The sequence below is a fragment of the Bos grunniens genome, chromosome 11, assembly GCF_055505025.1.
Source record: "Bos grunniens cultivar Pamir isolate PY7600 chromosome 11, Bosgru_T2T1.0, whole genome shotgun sequence".
Taxonomy (NCBI): domain Eukaryota; kingdom Metazoa; phylum Chordata; class Mammalia; order Artiodactyla; family Bovidae; genus Bos; species Bos grunniens.
Genome location: NC_141175.1, coordinates 17,914,770 through 17,934,956, shown reverse-complemented (window position 1 = coordinate 17,934,956; position 20,187 = coordinate 17,914,770). Strand labels below are relative to the sequence as shown.

The following is a 20,187-nucleotide window of genomic DNA, read 5'->3' as shown; positions in this document are numbered from 1 at the left end:
TGGCAATGGCGACCCACTCCAGTATTCTTACCTAGAGAATCCCATAGACAGAGGAGCCTGGAGGGCTACAGTCCATAGGGGTCACAAAGAGTCAGACATGACTGATTGACCACACACACATGAACATAGCATATTTCAGACAGCAAAGACAAAGATCCATCCCGGACAATCAACGTGTCTTAACACTGGAGCGGCCTGGCTGCAGCCAGGAAGAGTAGGTGGGACCCTGCAGGGGCGAGGGGGGACCTGGTCCATGTCCTTCCACCCACCAGAGACGGAAACCAGGGCACATTAGTTAGCCTCTGCGGGTGTCAGCTAACAGGCAACCCTGTTGGGCTGCTGTGAGGCTTAGTGAGACAAGTCCCCAGCACCCACTGGCCCCGTCGGCGTGCAGTAGACAATGTGGGCAACACACCTGTGGTCAGGGTGGTGACCATCACCATTCCACCCTGTCCAACCTCGGGACTTCCTTCCAACCTTCTTTCCAAGGATTCCTATCTTTTAAATTCTGGGACAACCTAAGAATTAGTCCTCAGACTGTTAGGCCTTAACCGGGCTGGAGAACAATGTCCCATGAGGGTCTCTTTAAACCACTCCCATAATTCCAGATCCCTAGAAGCAAGCTGTTCCATGGATCTTTCCTGCTACCAACTAGACCCCCCTCAACAGAGGCCATTCAACTGTGAGCTCTGCAGAAAACTCAAAGGACAGCCAAACTTCAGAAGGCTAATTTACATCAATGTTTTCAGGTCCACTGCATCCAAATGATGCAGAGTGGCACCCACCCGAAGCACCCCCCCCCCACCCAGTTTATACACTGGATTCAATCACAGGAGTCGTAAGCGGCTGGGACACTGGGGCACCTACCTCTTTCAAACTGTAGCTTCTTGTATCTTTGCATAATTTCAGCCGCCACCATGCACTCAATCTAAGGGAAGAAACAGAAGAAAAAGGAGTCTAACCATCTGAGGGCTAGCACACAGTGCCGGGTCATCCTGGACAGAGCCTGTGACCCCCGACTCACTGGGGAGCCCCCGCACGTGCACCTTGATTTCCCCAGCCGTACGTGCCTCATTCTCCTGCAGGTGGCCCTGTTTGGGGCAGGCAGCATCTGGACAGCTAATCGCAGTTTCTAATCCTTCTTTGATCAAGAGCTCCACATACTGTTTCAGGCACTGAAAAAAATAAAACACAGAAAAGTATCTGTAAACATCTTCCTTAAGGCTGAAGGAGCAGTGACGCATTAAAAATAAATAAAAAAAAAAGACAAATCAAGCACATTGTTCCAGTACAGTTTTTTTTTGTATTTTTGCCCTGTAGTCCATAGCAACGACCAAATTAGAGGTTATATTCACTCGACAAATATTTGTGGGGTACCTCTGCTGCACCAGGGCTGAGGATGCGGTTGGGTCCCTGTGCCCGACCTCAGCAAACACCACGCCAGTGTGCTCGGTGGGAGGAGCAGGGAGGCAAGGGAGGCTGAGGACCCCCACGCCTCAAAAACACAGCAGACATCAGGGTTCTGCTCAGTCCCCTGTATGCCACTGTTTCACGTGGCACTTAGACTGTTTTCGCAGGAAAGTTATGACCATGCCATCAATCAGGTGTGAAAACTGAGACCCAAACAAGCAACCGCCAGCTTCCCCAGACAGCAAGGGCAGAGCCCAGACTCCAGAACAGCCTCACCTGCCTCTAGGCCGCCCCTGCGCCCTGACCGAGAACCCAGGTCGAGCTGCCCATCCTCCTTCAGTGACCTCTCACACAACGGGCAATGACTGGCCGCCACTCCCCACCCCTCGACTTGGCCGTCTGGCTGAACATCCGAAGTAAGTCAGAAAAGTAAGTAGGAGATGCAACCCAGAGCTCATGCCAAAGTGAAGCGGCCTTTCCCAGGACCGGTCCACTCGTGCATTACTGTCTGCTGGTCTTGAAAATCCAATGCTCCCTGAAAAGCACTTTTTAAACAACAAGTAGAAGAAAAGTGATGGCCTTCTCTAGGCAAGGTCCCTGCCCGATGTGACTGAGACAGACACTGAAGCACTTACATCAGACATCAGAACTCAAAGAGGATAAGAAACCGGACCTCTCAGTGATGGGAGCACAAAGTTAAATGTCTCAGCATCATCTCCAAGTCCACTTCCTGTCACAGCCCAGGCTGCAGAGCTACAGAGACACCTGGAACCCGGGTCCATCCAGGCAGAGCTGAGGATCGGTCTCATGATGGCCTCGGGCCACAGCTCTCTGGACAAGAGACCGGAGATGCCCATCCTGCTGGGCTTCTGAGACAGTAAGAAAGAAAGTATGGAAAGTCACCTGGCGTGATTCCTGATTCACCGACCAGCTAAGTAAGAGTGGTAGCTGGTATCCGATGCATGTGTATCTTGCTGATTGGTGTCTTACAGTCATGGGTGTAAAAAATATCACAACCTTAGCAGCAAGATCATTCTTTTACTTTTTTATAATTAAGTCTGTCTAAACCGAGTCTCTGGGGGGACACTAGAATGCCATAAAGTGATTAAACGCTGAAAACTCTCAGAATATTGTGCAGAGAAGTACAATGTGTGGAGAAGGCAATGGCACCCCACTCCAGTACTTTTGCCTGGAAAATCCCATGGACGGAGGAGCCTGGTAGGCTGTAGTCCATGAGGTCGCTAAGAGTCGGACACGACTGAGCGACTTCATTTTGACTTCAGTTTCATGCACTGGAGAAGGAAGTGGCAACCCACTCCAGTGTTCTTGCCTGGAGAATCCCAGGTGTGGCGGAGCCTGGTGGGCCGCCATCTATGGGGTCGCACAGGGTTGGACATGACTGAAACGACTTAGCAGCAGCAGCAAATCAAGTCTCTGGGGGATACTAGAATGCCATAAAGTGATAAAACGCTGAAAACTTTCACAATATTGTGCAGAGAAGTACACAATGAGAGAAAGCGGACAAAATACAACAGTTAAAGCTGGTGTGATAGGTACACTCAAGGGACATTTCTGACTCTAAACATCGTTGTGCAAGGACTTGCACATTTCAACAAGCAGTGCGTCACACCTGGGGAGGGCTACCTGGGGGGTGAACATTCTATGCCGCCAGCAGGCTCTGCACAATCTGCAAAATGACTGTTTCTGGAAGCAACTTATTTGCATACTATATAAAAGGGATGGGGACTTCCCTGGTGGCTCAGTGGAGAAGAACCCGACGACCAACGCAGGAGACACCAGTCCGATTCCTGATCCGGGAAGACCCCACGTGCCACGGAGCAGCTAAGCCAGTGAGCCACACTCCTGAGCTTGTGCTCTAGAGGCCGGGGGCTGTAACTCCTGAAGCCCACGTGCCCTCTGGTCGTGCTCCACAACAACAGAAGTGACCACAGCAAGAAGCTGGGACACCACAACTAGAGAAAAGCTTGTGCAGCAACAAAGACTCAGCACAGTTAAAAATCGATTAATTAGTTAAATTGAAAAAAAAAAAAAAAAACAGAGACTAGCAGAGCATGAAAGCCCCTTTAAAGGCGAGAGCAATGAGGATCTGTATCTGACCAAACATCCACGGAAAACAAGTCCAGTCTTCTTCCAGATAGAAACCGGGCCATGACTCACAAGCTGTGTTTTTCAATCTAATAGCAAAAAGATGTCTTGAAATGAGCACCCGAAAATGCCACAGAAACCTCGGTGAAAATAAATATACAGGACAGAGGCAGACACTGATGTATTCCCGACTATTGTATTAATTACAGCTCTCCGTAACCAAAGGCCTCAGGACTCCGCGTTAATCACCACCTGTGTCAGCCAACTAAACAAACAAGACTCTTAGGAGGTGTTAATCGCTCCCTTAGACAGAGGAGAGGACAAAGCTCAGGGAAGTCAGAAACAGGACAAAGTCGGGGTCCGCAAGTGGAGGAGCTTGGCTCAAACCCATGCGTGCCTGACTCCAAAGAGGTGGCGGTATTGTTTTTTAAACTCTCGCCTCCTTCCTCCCCAGTCAAGAACTCTTCCATAAGCAATCATTGCTTACTTATTTTCTGTTACCGCGTAAGTTTTCTAATGAGTACAAAGAATCATATGCATTTCAGACCAGCAAAGTCTGAGTCACCCCACAGTGTGTCCCTGATGCTTGGGTGCTGGGACCCTCCAGGACATCAAGACATCCAGTTCAATTCAGTAGTTCAGTCATGTCCGACTCTTTGCAACCCCATGGACTGTAGCATGCCAGGCCTCCCTGTCCATCAAGACCCCCAACCCCCACCCCCAAAGATGTACCATGCTGAGGTTTCGGGGTGGGGGGGGGTCCCATCCTGGGGAGGGGGGTCAGGAAAGTACCAGAGATGGAAAGCTGGCCAGAGGGACAAGGCCTCTCTGGAAAGGGGCGTCCACTGCATAAAACACAGGAGGGTCTGGGAGCCGAGAGGCAATGTATGGAGAGCTGCAGAAAGTTCCAGACTGTTTATTCTCCACTTTCTCGCCCAACCCTTTGAAACCCGGGTCCAAAGATGCGGAGGGGGGGCTGCTGATCTGCTGGGACCCCCGTTGCTTTGGAATCCTTCGCTAAGGAGAAGGGGCTGCAGACAGACGGCCGCCTGGTGCAGAGTCTGCAACAAGCCATAACTTGGTCTGCTTTCTCCCTGGGAGGCCCATTAGTTACTGATGATGCTAACAGCTGGGAGAAACCCCCAGAAACCGTGCTCAAAGGTGCCTGAGTGGCTTCTGCTTATCAGGGGTCCATGTTTACAAATGGCCCACACAGGCAGATCTGAACGACGGCCGTGGGACTCCCGTGGACCGGGTTCAGGCAGCCAAGACCCTGGGACCACCGCCCTGGTGGGAATGCCAGCGAACCGACGTGCCAGATGTGAGCCTGCACCCCTCTGAGGCCCCCGGCGCCCCATAGTGTGGAAGGAACAAACCCCAAGGACAAAAGAGGATGCTTCGGTGGCTAGGTGCCTGCACGTGTACCACGAGTTCTGCCCAGCCCCCATGGCCTCACTCAGGGAGGGTCTGCTTACCCCCTCCTCTGCTAGGAGGCAGGCTCTTTGAAACCCAGACTGTTTATCCTCCCAGGCCCTGGGCCTGATGGAGTGCTGCTGAAAAGCAGAGCCTTAACAACTCGGCAGGAGAGACAGAGGCCGACAGCTAGGGGAGTGAGTGGTCCGCACACAGACCAAGCCAACACCCACACAGATGTGAACACAGACACGCATCCATGCAGAAGAGGGGAGACCTGGGGTAGGGACCTCAGGTCACTGCCAGAGAGCTAGCTGGACGGGCACCCCGGGCCCCTTGGCAGGCAAGGAGGGCAGACACTTCCTACAGGGCTGTCCTCAGGCAGCTGGAGCCACCGCCTGGCACAGCGGGCGAGACGAGGATGCTTCATGCAAACTGCCCCCCCACCCCCCAACTGCTGCCAGGGGCTGGAAACCTGAGCAGACCACCCAGCAAGCCCCGCCGTGTATGTTCTGGCAGCAACACCACTCCAGGCTGCAGGGATTGACTTCACCCAAACCAGGGACTCCAAGAGATGAAGGCTGCTTTTGTATTAATAAAATGTTTAGAGGAAAAAAAAAAATCAGATTTACTTTCTACTGAAAAAATGAAAACCTCTCATCTACGGGTACTCTTGGTCCAGGGGTCTTGCCAAACCACCAGCAAGCTGTCTCCCGGACTCATCTCCCCTGAGATCTCTGACCCCTCGGGCGCTGAAAGCCCAGGTGGGCCCCACCGTTGGGGGGCACTGGGTAATGTCGATGCTCAGTCCCCCGTGTGTCCCCTGGGCCTTTCCCTCAGGGTCCCTCAGGGATTCTGAGTCAAAACCCAGTCAACAACTGGACCAGGAAAATGACTTTCCCTGCAGGCAGTACCCCTGGTGAAGGATACACAAAGAAGGCCTCAGTAACACCAGTTCCTGCTACTCTGACCCTGCTAGCCTGCACCCACCAGCCCCTCTCTGTCCACATGGATGTCTTCCCACCAAAACCCTGCCAGCCCACCAGTCCATACTGGGGTGCCCATCCTTTCCACTGGCCCCCCGACCTGCAGCCTGGTGTCCATGCACAGCTGACCCCACAGCCGGCGGGGGCAGACGCGACCCCTTCTGAGTCCCTGTCACCCTGAAATGCCCCCACCCTTGTGGGAGAGCGTGTGACCACAGGTGCAGAGAAAGATACGGGCTGAGCCCGTCTGATGGGCAATGCTCTCCTTCAAGAGCACGGAGTTGACAGTTCTCAGCTGCGAGTCTGTCACTTGCTGGGATTTTCCAGGTCAGTTAAACTAGCAGGCATTGGACACTCGCTTCTCCAGAGGGCAGCGCGGGGAGCTGTGATGGTGGCAGGAGGACCTGGGTGGCCGTCCCCGCCTCACCACAATGAGCGCAAAGAGGCAGACTGGCCGGCCTGAGGTGCGGATGCTGCTCATTCAATATCGCCGCCCAGAGAGGAAGTTGTCCATCCCAGGGCTGGGTCCACCCACGGCAGAGAAACTCCAGGAGATGGTGCACAGGTGTGATAGCACGTGGAGTCGAGAAATAGAGCAGGTGGTCCTGGGGGACTACGAAGCCCGGGGGGCAGGGGAGACGCAAAAGCGCCCCAGAGCTGAGCCGAGTAGCAGGTGTGGTCTATGGAGGCCGTGGGTTCCAGGGTGCCCAGAGTCGATCCTTATCACCAAAAGATGTTCTATAAGAACCTGCTCTCCATGTGTGAAGATGAACATGACGGGGCAGGATGACCAGCACCAATCAGGGCACCGGAGTGGCCCTGGCTGTGGGTAGGGAATCGGGCCCAGCCTCCGCCTATCCTACAGCTACCAGGATCTGAAAAACCAGCCATCAAACGTGGACCTGCCTTGGGAAGCCCTGCTGGTGCGGTCACACACCTGCTGATAAAAACGCAGGAGGATGCCCTTTGTTCTGGAAAGAACTGCCCTGTTCTGAGAACTGGGCCGTGGCCACAGGGACCCAGAGGACGGGTGATGCCTGACCCTGGGGGCCGGACTCAGGGTGATGTTGGGAGGTGACCAGGAGGTGACAGCAGGGATGTTCTATGGATGACTCAGGCTAGCTCTGATGACCCGGGAGCACTCCGGGACTGAGCCGGGCCTTCCCCTTGCTCCCCCAGCCTCACAGAAGAACATGAAGCTGAAGCTACACCTTCTGCTCATCCGCAGAGACCAACGCCCGTCCGACGCTGCCCGTCCCCAGTGTGCCGGCTGAGAGGCGGTGCTCCTAGTGGGCAGGTGCCATCCGCCCCCCACCTCCGCAGGGAGGGTGCTCTCCTGGGGCTTCTGACAAAGCTGCAGGAGAAGCCCTGCATGCAGGACACTATCTGTCTGCTCCAGAGTCGTGCAGGATCAAGAATGAGCAGGTAACCTGACTACATCTTCATCATGAAGACCTCCCGGGGGAAGGGAAGACAGGAGGGGTTGTGAGAAAGTGAAGTTGCTCGGTCGTGTCCAACTCTTTGAGATCCTTCGGACTGTTGCCCGCCAGGCTCCTCTGTCCATGAAATTTCCCAGGCAAGAGTACTGGAGCAGGTTGCCATTTCCTTCTCCAGGGAATCTTCCTGACCCAGGGATCAAACCCAGATCTCTCACATGGCGGACAGATGCTTTGCCGTCTGAGCCACAAGTAGGAGGGGTTAACATACAATAATTCAGGGAGCTGCAAGTTAAATCAACAGTTGTCCCTCATGTGGATTTCTGGGGCTTCCTCTGTGTTCTTGGGCACCCAGAGTGTCCCAGGGAGGGTACAGAGAGGGACATGGTACGTGGTGCTCAGCAAATCCACCAAACCGCGATGGTCATCTGAGTGCATCTTTTAGGACAGATATTCCCTGGGACGCACAGCTGGGGAAAGCTGCTCTTTTGGATTCCTGCAATTCTAACCCCGAACTCAGAAGTGAGCTGAAGGGGTTAAGAGCGTGCAGACAGCCTGCCACAGAGCAGCTCCTCCACACACGTGCCCTGAGCCTCGGGGTGAACTCTGTTCATCTCCATTACACGGGTGAGGCCCACAAGGGCGGCGGGGTCAGAAACAGCCTGCATTTCAGGGCGCTGATGCCCGAGCCCAGCTCCAGGCTTTCTCTGGGCCCCCTTCCTCCTCGAGGTCAATCTTCTTCGTCTGACCCAAAGCCTGTAATTCTCTGGCCATTTTTTTTATCTGAAGAGAGCCTTCCTGCAGCCTTGCACAACTTCCTCTCTTCGCTCTTCTCTTCTCAGGTCTGTCCCCAAGAAAAAGACACAGGCACTTCTGCTGGTGGGGGGCCCTGGGGCCTCCACGAGGGGACGGGGCCTTCCCCCGCCCACCCAGTCTGTGGACACGCAGGTGTTTCCTGTGCTTCAAGCCTCACGGAGCTGCAGACACAAGCAGGCCTGGTCTCAACATCTTAATTTTTAATAAATGGTGTTAAAAAAAAAAAATCACAACCATCCCCTGTTTCTTCCTGCTCCCAGCAAGCCCCCTGCGAGAAAACAGTGCTCTTTTCCTCTGTTCACAAGCCCTGACTTGAATTAAGTGTCTGATCTGAATTAGAGCTGCTCTCCGGGAGAAATAGGAAACTAAAACGGCAAGGACGACAAACGCAAGGCGGGGTGAAGCCACGGTGGGGTGAACGAGCGACCTTACAGGGGAGGAGAGCTGTGGTCTTGGGAGGCCCTCCCCGCGATGGCACATGGAGGCGACAGGGAGGGGCTGGGAGCTCGCTCCCGGGCACAGCTGCACAGGGAAGCCAGCCAGTTAGCTGAGGCTGGAAAACTTCCCTTCGGGCAAGAAAAGAGGCGATTTTGCATAAAGGGGATTCTTTAATCCAGCCAGACGCGTCTGGACCATTCCAGTTCACCCTTCAGAAATGAAAACGCTCTGTGTTCTTCTTGGGCTGGAGGTCTGTCTGTCCATCCACCTCCCCCAGTTACCCTCTGCCTCTCGTCCTTCCCCAGCTCAGAAAATGTCCCAAAACAGCTTCCCGTGGTCCAGGCTGAATTTCCTTTCTTGGGGCCTCAGTGAGGCAACATTGCTTGACCACCAACCATGCAGCTGAGGCCGACTCTCTGCGGTTCAATCCATCTATCAGGATGATTAGATAGCATCACTGACTCAATGGACATGAATATGAGCAGTCTGGGAGATGCTAAGAGAACAGAAGAGCCTGGCACGCTGAGGTCCGTGAGGTTGCAGAAAGTGGGACATGACTGGGCGCCTGAACAACAGCAGTCACAGGTACTGCTGTAAACCAGGTACTTGGGGGCAGAACCGTGCCCTCAAGAAGCCGGGTCGAACATAAAAGGAAGTTGGATACACAGACTTAAATGACTGCAACCTCCGTTTCCTTATCCGTAAAATGGAGATGACGCTACCAAATAAGCCTACATTTCAAGGAGATCAAGAGATAAACAGAGCAAGGGGCAGGAAGGAAGAAGCCTCTGGGGAGGTGGCTGTGAGGCGGCAGAAGCTAACCAGGACATCTGAGCAACACACAGGCAGGCCGTCCGGAGAGTTTACTTGTAACAGAAACTTTTTTAGTTTTTCACAGTTTAAAGAAAAATATTTTTTCTGGACTTTTTAAAATTTTGGAATTCCTTGAATGGGAAAAAAAAATAAAATTCAATGAGACAAACAAAATAAATCCTACACCCTCATTTTTCTTTTCTGATGAGTAAAATGTTGGGTCTGAGTGAGGCCTGATGGGAACAGAAGACCTGCAGCCGTTAAGTCCCGTATAGCCTTTGGCTCAGAATGATGCTGGTGGCGTCTTCAGGAGATTCAGGTGTGATTTCAACACTCTCTATGGAGGGGAGTTCGGGGGAGAATGGATACACGTGCAGGTATGGATGGGCTGCTTGGCTGTGCACCTGAATCTTATCACAGAGGCTTCCCTGATGGCTCAGCGGGGAAAGAATCTACCGACAATGCGGGAGACGTGGATTCTATCTCTGGGTCAGGAAGATCCCCTGGAGAAGAAAACAGTGACCCACTCCAGTGTTCCTGTCTGAAAAATCCCATGGACAGAGGGGCTACATTCCAAAGAGTCGCAAAGTGTCAGACACGACTGAGTGACTAAGTATACTGACATGTATAACTATCACAACATTGTTAATAGACTATACATCACTCAGTTAAAAAAAAATACATCCTCTCCAGTTTAGCGCTAAGGCAGTGCCAGCTGACACACAGAGCCAACTCTGCTGTGTGCACACTCGCCAGGATGGCACCCTGGCCATCTCAGGCACACCACTGTTTAATTAAATTGGACACAAGCTACGGCGGAGATTTCTTTTCCAGAAAGGAGTGTGCACACCATGGCAGGGTTTCTCAGCTGCGTTCCCAGCTTCCAAGCCTCTGTGTAACTGATCGCTTCTGCACCACGAGCACCTGCAAAGGAACCTGCCTGGGGAGCCCGATGGACTCAGAAGAGAATCCTTCCAATAAAGCTGCGTAAAAGTGAGGGTGACCCTGCATGCTGTCTCTAAAACAAAAGCAAAAGGCTCATCCCGAAATCCTTTTAAGCCGGCGTTCCCGGCGAGACCAACCAGGGTGCAGAAGACGCACTGGCACTGGGCGATGGTCGTCATCTGCTCCACGGGGTACTCCCCCAGACACAGCTTGCAGGACACCAGTGGGTCCAGGGCCAAGTCCCAGGACGGCCGGCACGCGCGCGCAGCGCTCATGGCAGAGCAGTCTGAAACGAGAGAAGCACAGGCCGTCAGATCCGCATGGCCTCCACGGAACCCAGGCAGGGCCACTCCTGGCTGAACCTGGGGTCCCGGGGCTGGCCGAGTGACCGCTGAGGGGCCAGAATTTCATAGGCCTCATTGGGTTCTCCGAGAAGTTTTAGCCAGAGGCCCCTGACCTGGTCTGTGGGTGATGCTTCCTCTCCTGTATTGACGGTAATATTTGTTTCCCATATTGATGGTAACATTCCTTTCCCGTATTGATGGTAATATACCTTCCCCATATTGATATTAATATTCCTTCCCCATATTGATGGTAACATTCCTTTCCCATATTGATGGTAATATACCTTGCCCATATTGATAGTAATATTCCTTCCCCATATTGATGGTAATATACCTTCCCCATAATGATAGTAATATTCCTTCCCCATATTGATGGTAATATTCCTTTCCCGTATTGATGGTAATATTCCTTTCCTGTATTGATGGTAATATACCTTCCCTGTATTGATGGTAGTATTCCTTTCTCGTATTGATAGTAATATTCCTTCCCCGTATTGACGGGTACTGAGGGATCCACCCACCCGCATCCTTCCTTCCATCCCTCCGATGGGTCTTGAGGAAGACACAACCCCACCAATCAAGCACCCAGCCCAGGAGGGCAGGACCTTAGCAAGCCAGTGAGAGAAGCTTTTGTTAACATAGTTGTTGATTGGGTCACGCTGTTCTCTGCTGTAGGAACATCACAGGGAAGCCAGTGTGTGAAGCTCTGGCCTCAGTGCTCTGTGTCCTCCAGGTGGAATGGTCTTCCCACACCGTCTCTGTCCTCACTGCCCAGGTGTCAACTGACCTTCCCGAAACATGCACCACTGCCTCCTAAGAAAATCCTGGAAGATTGTCTAAACCGTGAGCTTCAGGGAGGCGGGACCTTGGGCAGCCTTATTCACTTCTGTGGGTCAAGTGCATCCAGCAGTGTCTTGGGTGAAGTGGACACTACACAGAGACATGGATGAACAGTCCTCACCTCCCCAGCCTCCCTGACATTCTCCGGCCATGTCCCCCCTGGTCTGTGCTCCCCTGACAGTATGCATCTTCCTATTAATATGTTCACACACTGATCTCCACTGTCTATGGCTAGAGGGGGCAGAGAAAGGGTCAGCCTCCAGCTCTCAGCTCAGCTCTGACCCACGTGGCCTCCATAACTGCCTGCTGATGGATCAGATGCTTGCATCCAGGGATGTGGCTTCTCTCATCCTGCCCCTGGCACTGGATTTAAGCCTTAAAGACATTTATTTTGTACCTGCGTTGGTAAGTATGTGCTTTATTCTACCAGCACCCCTTGCTCCCCAAATTCAGAACCGAGAAAGACTCATATAAATTTCACATAAAATTCCTGGCCATCTGAACTCTTACCACTTGCTATCCTAATCTTAAGACCTAAATTGATTTAGACAGCTGGCATCCTTTCCTACGGAACCTCACTGTCTGAAGTGAGGAACGAAAAGATTTGGAGAGCAAGATACATCTGCATTGCCCCCAGTCTGTGAGGTCATGAAAAGAGGGTTTGTCTCATTTAACTCCACACATACGCAGAAGACTGTTTGCATGTGTGCATGCTAAGTTGCATCAGTCGTGTCTGACTCTTTGCAACCCCACAGACTGTAGCCCACCAAGCTCCTCTGTTCATGGGATTCTCCAGGCAAGAACACTGGAGTGGGCTGTCATTTCCCTTCTCCAGAGGATCTTCTGGATCCAGGGATCGAACCCACATCCCTTGTGTCTCCTGCATTGGCAGCTGAGTTCTTTACCACTAGCACCGCCTGGGAAGCCAGAAGACTGTGTGCATAGTGACAAAAACACAGCACATCCGGGGAGAGAAGAAGACAAAACAGCACCAACCAATGGCCCGAATGTACGCAGGACGGCTCTTGGATCTTAGAAAGTCTCAAAGGTATATGAGACAGAGTTCTCCACCTTGGGGTATTCAGTTTCAACTCAGGAACATTATCGGCCAAATAAAAAGCTAACTGATAACACAAGGGAGAGTTTAGGATTACGTGTGAAATCAGTGCTCAGGAACTTTGGAAAAACTAGAAACCAGCCTGGGTTAGAATTCTCAGAAGAGGAGAACTTTGCAGGGGAGAGGCTTGAGTTTTAAGGCCGAGTTCCATTACCTATAGTTGTGAAAAGGGGGTGGATATCAAAATAGGAGAGAGAAGTGTCTGAGCATCTTTCACCAGACAACAGAGGTGAAACCACAGGGACTCTATGCTTCCGGGGCCAATAGAACACCCATAGCTAGTTGGGTGCTGGGTTACCTGACCACAGTCAGCCTCAGTCTGCCCATCTGTGTGATGGGGCCATAATCTCCATCTCCCAGGGCTGGTGCAGCATTAGGAGAGAGCGTATAAAAGAACTGGCACACCTGGCAAGGCTCAGTAAAGCCCTCTCCCCTTCCCCCATGATGCCTCATGTAGTCACAGCTCACCCACCTGTGAGAAACACTGGTAACACCAGTCCTTCCTACAGTCAGGGGCTGGGCGTGACCACCACCTGTGTGAGTCATTCTCAAGGTCACGATGTGTGCATGCGTATGTTCGGTGGCTCAGTCATGTCTGACTCTGCAATCCGATAAACTGTGGCCTGCCAACCTCCTCTGTCCGTGGGAGTTTCAAGGGAAGAATAGTGGAATGGGTTGCCATTTCCCCCTCCACGAGACTGAGAGTTCATGATGAACGAGGTCAGATTTGTGATCTCCGAAGAAGAAGATTTAGATTCAGGACCAGGGACCAGGCTTGATCACTCAAGAGCTTTTATGTAGCAGAGTTTTATTAGAGTGAAAGATAACAGAGAAAGCTTCTGACAAAGACATCAGAAGGCGGACAGAGAGTGCCCCGCTAGCTAGTCTTATCAAGGCCTTATATACTTTTGCCAGACCCATTCCCACAACATACATCTTAAATAACCAGATTAGAACTAACAGTAGAAAGGTCTCACCAGACTCACTCCACAACCTACATCTTAACGGGACTAGAACTAACAATAGAAAGGTCTTACCAGACCCACTCCCATAATATACATTTTAAGATAACAGGATTAGTCAGAAGGTTCTTGTTAAGGAGAAACATGTCCTAGAGCAAGGTACTTTGTTATACTGACTAAGGCAAAGCAATGTAGGAAGGAAAAAAAAAAAAACATTTGTAGTTTTCTCCTCCTCGGGGAGCTTCATACTGCTTTGTCCTCCTTGGGGACCCTGGACTTCTTATCAACCTGCCTAGGAATTGACTCTCTCAGGATCTTCCTGACCCAGGGACCAAACCCACGTCTTTTGCATCTCCTGCACGGGCAGGCAGATTCTTTACCACTGTGCCATGTGGTAAGTCCAAGGGTTACGATACTTTTCTTAAAAACAAAAACAAAAACAAAAAAAAACACTTCCTCTTCTTGTGTTTTGACAGTCATAGTTCACTGGGTATCACTAAGCAAATATTTAGTTAGGATGAAGCACTGTGGGTTCCAGGCAGGGCACTGGTGGACGGAAGGCACTGGGACTCGGGAAGAGACCACAGGATGATCTTGGAAACTCAGAGGAGATAAGACACAAGGACACAAGACCCAGGGTGTGAGTGACGTCAGGCTGACGGAGCAGCAGAGGGGACCCTGACCTGTGAGAGCTCAGACAGGCAAGGGGAATTACCGAATCCCAGCTGGAATGGGCTTGGCGGGGAGGACAGAAATTAGAATTCAGAGCAGTGGCCTCTTCCCAGGTCAGTTAATATCCGAGAGCAACTTAGTGTGAAGTGTAACTTCCATTGTTAGACGAGAACTCTGAGGTGGTCTGTGGCTAAGAATCTGCCTGCTGATCCAGGGGACACGGGTTTGATCCCTGATCAGGGAAGAGCCCACATGCCACAGAGCAACCAAGCCCGTGCACCACAACTACAGAGCCGGTGCTCTAGAGCCGGGGCTGCGACTGCTGAGTGCACGTGCCCCTGCTGTGCAACAAGAGAAGCCACTGCCCGAGGAGCCCGCACACCGCGACCCCAGAGCAGTGCCCCTCCTTCCCGGTAAGGAGAGGAAAGCCGCATGCAGCTATGAAGACCCAGTGCAGCCAAACATAAATAAATAAAATTGTAGAAGAAAACATTAAAAAGTAGAAGAAGAAGAGAACTCTGATACAAATTCAAGTAGCTTTTGGAAGGGTTGGAGTCTTCCAGATAATTAAAACAAACATGATAATTTGAACTTAAGTCAAAGGCGCCAGAACATTTAGTTGATTTGAGGGGTCATTCAGCAATCTGGAGGGTGCAGAGGGTACCAGAGTCAAGACTCCCCCACTCCCTGAGTCTATTTTCTTTTGTAACATTTCCCTGAACCTTGAATCTACGATTATTATTATTTTAAATGTCCACTGTTATTTGGATCCCGGGATCATGGGCCAAGATTATTTTGTTTATATTTCCCAGTAGCTTCTTCTGTAATGTCTCTTAAAGCTCACAGGATGGAGCACCAACTATATTTTGATTAAGTTGTTGTCCAGTAGCTCAGTTGCTCAGTTGTGTCTGACTCTTTGTGACCCCATGGACTGCAGCATGCCAGGCCTCCCTGTCCTTCACCATCTCCGGAGGCTTGCTTAATGTCCATTGAATCAGTGATGCCATCCAACTATCTCATCCTCTGTTGTCCCCTTCTCCTCCTGTCTTCAATCTTTCTCAGCATCAGGGTCTTTTCTAATGAGTCGGCTATTCGCATCCGGTGGCCAAAGTACTGGAGCTTCAGCTTCAGCATCAGTCCTTCCAATGAATATTCAGGATTAATTTCCTTTAGGATTGATGGGTTTGATCACCTTGCTGTCCAAGGGACTCTCAAGAGTCTTCTCTAACACCACAGTTCAAAGGCATCAATTATTTGGTGTAAGAATGTTTAGCTAGGCCCTAATAGGGATCACAAAACTTTATTGGAAGCATTGAGAAATCACTTAAGACTGGAAGTGTCCCCAAGGGGGCAAAGATTGTTTAATTGGCTTTTCTGTCCTGGAGAGCTGCGGACAGGCAGCAGTGGACACTGTCTTCGAGGTCTGGGGCCCAGATTCTGCAGAGATGTCACCTGCCAAGCATCAGATGACACGGTATGTCACCCAGAGACCCGGGTTCAAATTCCTGTCCTGCCACTTGGTCATGTGATTTTGGAGAAATTACTCAACCGCTATGAACTTTAGCTAAGTTTTTTTTTTTTTCTCTCTCTGTAAAACCTATACATCATCACCTCCCATGTACAGCTGTGAAGAGTGAGTGAGAAATAATATATTTAAAATTCCTGGGACATAGTGCCTGGAGAATCCCAGGGACAGAGGAGCCTGGTAGGAGGCCGTCCATGGGGTCGCACAGAGTCGGACACGACTGAAGCGACTTAGCAGCAGCAGCAGCAGTACCTCCTTGGAAAGCAGAGGTCATCGTGCTACGTCAGACTGAAGAGCCTGAACATTAACCGATGCGAACGAAAATGAGGAGAGAAGCTGAACCGAAAAATAAGATTGACTCAGGGTCAGGAAGTTCACGCTGATGGGCCCAGATTACTTTGGAAGAAGGAAACAACCCAACCTCAGAAGCCTCCAGCTTTATCATCTGCTGCGCAGGCTGCGGTAAGGCTGGAGATCACCCCAACGGGCAGAAATCGGGAGCTTAACCCTTGTACACTGTCTTGAAGCCCACAGCCCCGGCCCCACACACTGCCTCTCACCCTGGACTGCAGGTTGCCCCTAACTGGTCCCTTCCTAGACGACTCACTCTCCTGCAGCTTGGTGCCTTTCCTGTTTACAGCCTGGCCAAATATATGCCTCTCAGTCCAGCCTGCAGGGCTTGACCTCTTGCTTCCTTTCTTCCTGGACCACGATTTCCACTTGACCTGAGACAGCACGGCCTTCTGCTGCCCTGGGCACAGGTCAGCTGCCGCCCCTCACCTCCGTGTCTTCCAATTTAGCCTTGGAGCAGGTCAGACACGATTTCCTGGTACCTGATCAGTACTCTTTCCTCCAGAGTAGACCCTCTCTGAGGTGAGCTCATCATAACGATTAAGAGGGAACAACAATTGGGCATATTTTACCAAAAAAAAAAAAAAAAGTTACATTGTCTAAGCCCATCACGACCTCTGGATGGGCTGAATATGACCTTGCAAACATTGAGCAGCTGCAAACTTGAAATAGGAGTTGGCAAAGAAACTCACAATGCACAATGCGAGAAAAAAACAGTCTTTGTTTTCCTAATGTGAATGTCAAGTCGAATGAAACAACAAACTATTTTAAGAACATCTGGTCGATTATAAGTATTATTCAATCTGAGCAACTCAAAATGTTTATAAGGCAAGTCACTCATTAAGCACCATGGGGTTATGCAAAGAGGGTACATGGTGAGGTCTACAAGGATGAGAAACAGCCAGAAGGGAAAAGAACCCCTCTTGAGGGAGACAGTTGTAAAGGTATGATGTGGTTTTTTGGCCAGAACCTTCCTAGCCCTGGGGCATTCCAGGTGACTCAGTGGTTAAGAATCTGCCTGCCAATGCAGGAGACAAAAGAGTCTCAGGTTCGATCCCTGGGTTGGGAATATCCCCTGGAGGAGGAAATGGCAAACCACTGCAGTATTCTTGCCTGGAGAATCCCATGGACAGAGGAGCCTGGCAGGCTACAGTCCAAGGGGTCCCAAAGAGTCTGACATGACTGAGCGACTAACACACATCCCAGCCTCAGGCTTTGGGGCTATGGATTCTGCACGTCCCTCTTTACCCTCTGTCACCCCTTCAAAGCACAGCAGTGAAAGGGAAACCAAACCAGTAGCCAGCCAGTCACACCCACCCTTTACTCTCAGGACCCCCTCCAACAAGCCCTGCTGCCCTAAAGCCGACTGGGGTGTGTCCATGTTCTTCCCCGGCAGAGGGAGCAGGAGAAGACATAGCAACCTGAGTCTTCCAGGGAGTTCCCATCGCAGTGAATCTGAGAAGCACTGGGCTGAGGTTCCACAGGATGGCATCGCCTCAGGCACCTCCCAGCCAGAAGTCCATGGAGGTAGAAGCTTAACACACGATCGACTCTGAAAACCGTGGCACTGGGCAATCTGTGTCTGCCAGGCACTAGGTTAGACTCCGTGTACGGACCTGCCTTTATTCTTTGCCATCACCCTCTCTGGGGAGGCAATCGAGGATCAGAGAGGAGGAGCCCCCTCTGAAAGCCACAAAGATGATGTGTCAGTTCGTAGGTGTAACACAGGTGCCTCTGGTGGGGGCCGGAAGTCAGCACTGGTGGAGGCTGTGCGTTGGGGGAGGAGGGGAGGGCGAGGGCTATGCAGGAACTCTGCATTTTTATCTCGATTTTGCTGTGAACCTAAAACTTTTCTGTATGGTAAGTCCCTAGAGATCTGTATCAGTTTTATAAATCTAAAAAGTCAAATCTGTTAATCTAAATCTAAATTTAAAAACCGAATGTGTTCATCTGACTTGCCCTAAAATAAAACATTTATTTTAAAAATTTGTTTTTATTTAAACCCAAATAACCCTATTAACGGAGAAGGCAATGGCACCCCACTCCAGTACTCTTGCCTGGAAAATCCCATGGATGGAGGAGCCTGGTAGGCTGTAGTCCATGGGGTTGCTAAGAGTCGAACACGACTGAGCAACTTCCCTTTCACTTTTCACTTTCATGCATTGGAGAAGGAAATGGCAACCCACTCCAGTGTTCTTGCCTGGAGAATCCCAGGGACAGGGGAGCCTGGTGGGCTTCTGTCTATGGGGTCGCACAGAGTCGGACATTACTGAAGCGACTTAGCAGCAGCAGCAGCAGCCCTTTAATAGAATTAAAGGGTTTCCCTGGTGGTACAGTTGGTAAAGAATCTGCCTGCCAATGCCAGAGATAAGAGAGATGTAGGTTCGATCCCTGGGTTGGGAAGATCCCCTGGGGAGGAAATGGCAATCCAGTCCAGTAAAATTCTTGCCTGGGAAATCCATGCACAGAAGAGACTGAAGGGCTACAGTCCATGGGGTTGCAAGAGTCAGACACGACAACCCTATTATTAGTAAAATGCAGAGTCAACTGGGAATATTTCAAGAGTCTAAAATTTTAATCTGTTTTAAGATTGTATTTTCCCCAAGCAGCAATATTTTTGTTTTCAACTTTTTTTTTTTAATTGGAATACAGTTGATCTACAATGTTGTGTAGGTTTTGGGTCTGCAGCAAAGTGATTCATATATATGGATATATATTCTTTTTTCAAATTCTTTTCCATTACAGGTTATTATAAGACATTGAGTCTAGTAACCTGTGCTATGCAGTAGCTCCTTGCTGGTTATCTATTATGACAAGTGTGTGTATGTTAATCCCAAACTCCTAAATTATCCTTCTCCACCCCCTTTTCTCTTTGGTAACCATAGTTTGTTTTCTATGTCTGTGAGCCTATTTCTGTTTTGTAAATAAATTCATTTGTATCTTTTTCTTTTAAGACTCTACCTCCAACAGTACAATTAATTGTGATACTAAAAATCAGAGGCCATGGGATTAACTGGGCAGATTAGTGTGTATATTTTTAACCATCCAACCCCATGTGGGTCTTGAGATGCTAATGAACGCAGTAACACTCCAAGAAGCTGTACTACAGGCTGTCTCCACTGGACAAAACACAAGCCACGTTTTGTTTTGTCCACACATCATAAGCACAACCACACAGCATCAAGGTTAAAAAGAAAATAAAAACAACTTTTAAATCATTTCACTGTCACAGGCTCCCCAGTATTCAGACAAAGGACAAGGGGCCCACGGAGCAGGGAGCGTGCTGGCCTGTCCAAGTGCACTCGGCACAGAACGAGGTATTAGATTCATTGAAGAAACAGCCGCAGACTGTCCTGCGCAGGGAAGGGTGTCCAGGCTGCACACTGCTGAGGGGACACTCCATGGTCCACGGGTCCCTCACTGCACTCAGGGTGAGGACACTTGCCTTCATCTACCCTGGGATCTTCTGTCTAGCTCCCTCCTGCCTCTGAGAGATTCTGACCATTTTACAAGCACTATGAATTCACCTCTGTTAACAGCGGCTCAGAAGCTTCTTTGTGCTAAAGCGTGGATGGCTGAAGGGAGCCAGTCATTCCCCGGGAAAGCAGAGCCCCTCCCACTTCATTCGCTGCCCCAACCCTGTCCTGAAGCCTCACCCGGTGGGGCCACTCTCTTGCCAGGCTGCCCCATTACCCATGTCCCTGCAAGACCCTGTGTTTGAGGAAGGTAAGGTTGGAGAAGACTCTTGAGAGTCCCTGGGACTGCAAGGAGATCCAACCAGTCCATCCTAAAGGAAATCAATCCTGAATATTCATTGGAAGGACTGATGCTGAAGCTGAAACTCCAATACTTTGGCCACCTGATGTGAAGAACTGACTCATTTCCTGGGAAATTGACCCTGATGCTGGGAAAGATTCAAGGCAGGAGAAGGGGACGGCAGAGGATGAGATGGTTGGATGGCCTCACTGATGCGATAGAGATAAGTCTGAGTAAACTCTGGGAGTTGGTGATGG

At 50.6% G+C, this 20,187-nt stretch overlaps 1 protein-coding gene across 11 annotated transcripts in view; it reads right to left on the bottom strand.

Moving 5' to 3' along the window:
- The window catches only part of RNF144A (ring finger protein 144A), a 128,913-nt gene that overhangs the window by 27,155 nt on the left and 81,571 nt on the right, over positions 1-20,187 (bottom strand). For 3 of the 11 annotated variants that reach the window (XM_086323489.1, XM_086323488.1, XM_086323490.1), the window contains exons 3-5: positions 10,501-10,649; positions 1,071-1,175; positions 868-928 (exon numbers count right to left, since the gene is read on the bottom strand). In XM_086323489.1, coding sequence (XP_086179615.1) covers positions 868-928; positions 1,071-1,175; positions 10,501-10,638 — 304 coding nt within the window. In that variant the 5' untranslated portion in view covers positions 10,639-10,649. Of the gene's footprint in view, positions 1-867; positions 929-1,070; positions 1,176-10,500; positions 10,650-17,595; positions 17,833-20,187 lie in introns of those variants that run through there. The other 8 variants (XM_086323494.1, XM_086323493.1, XM_086323495.1 and 5 more) reach the window with 3 other exon arrangements.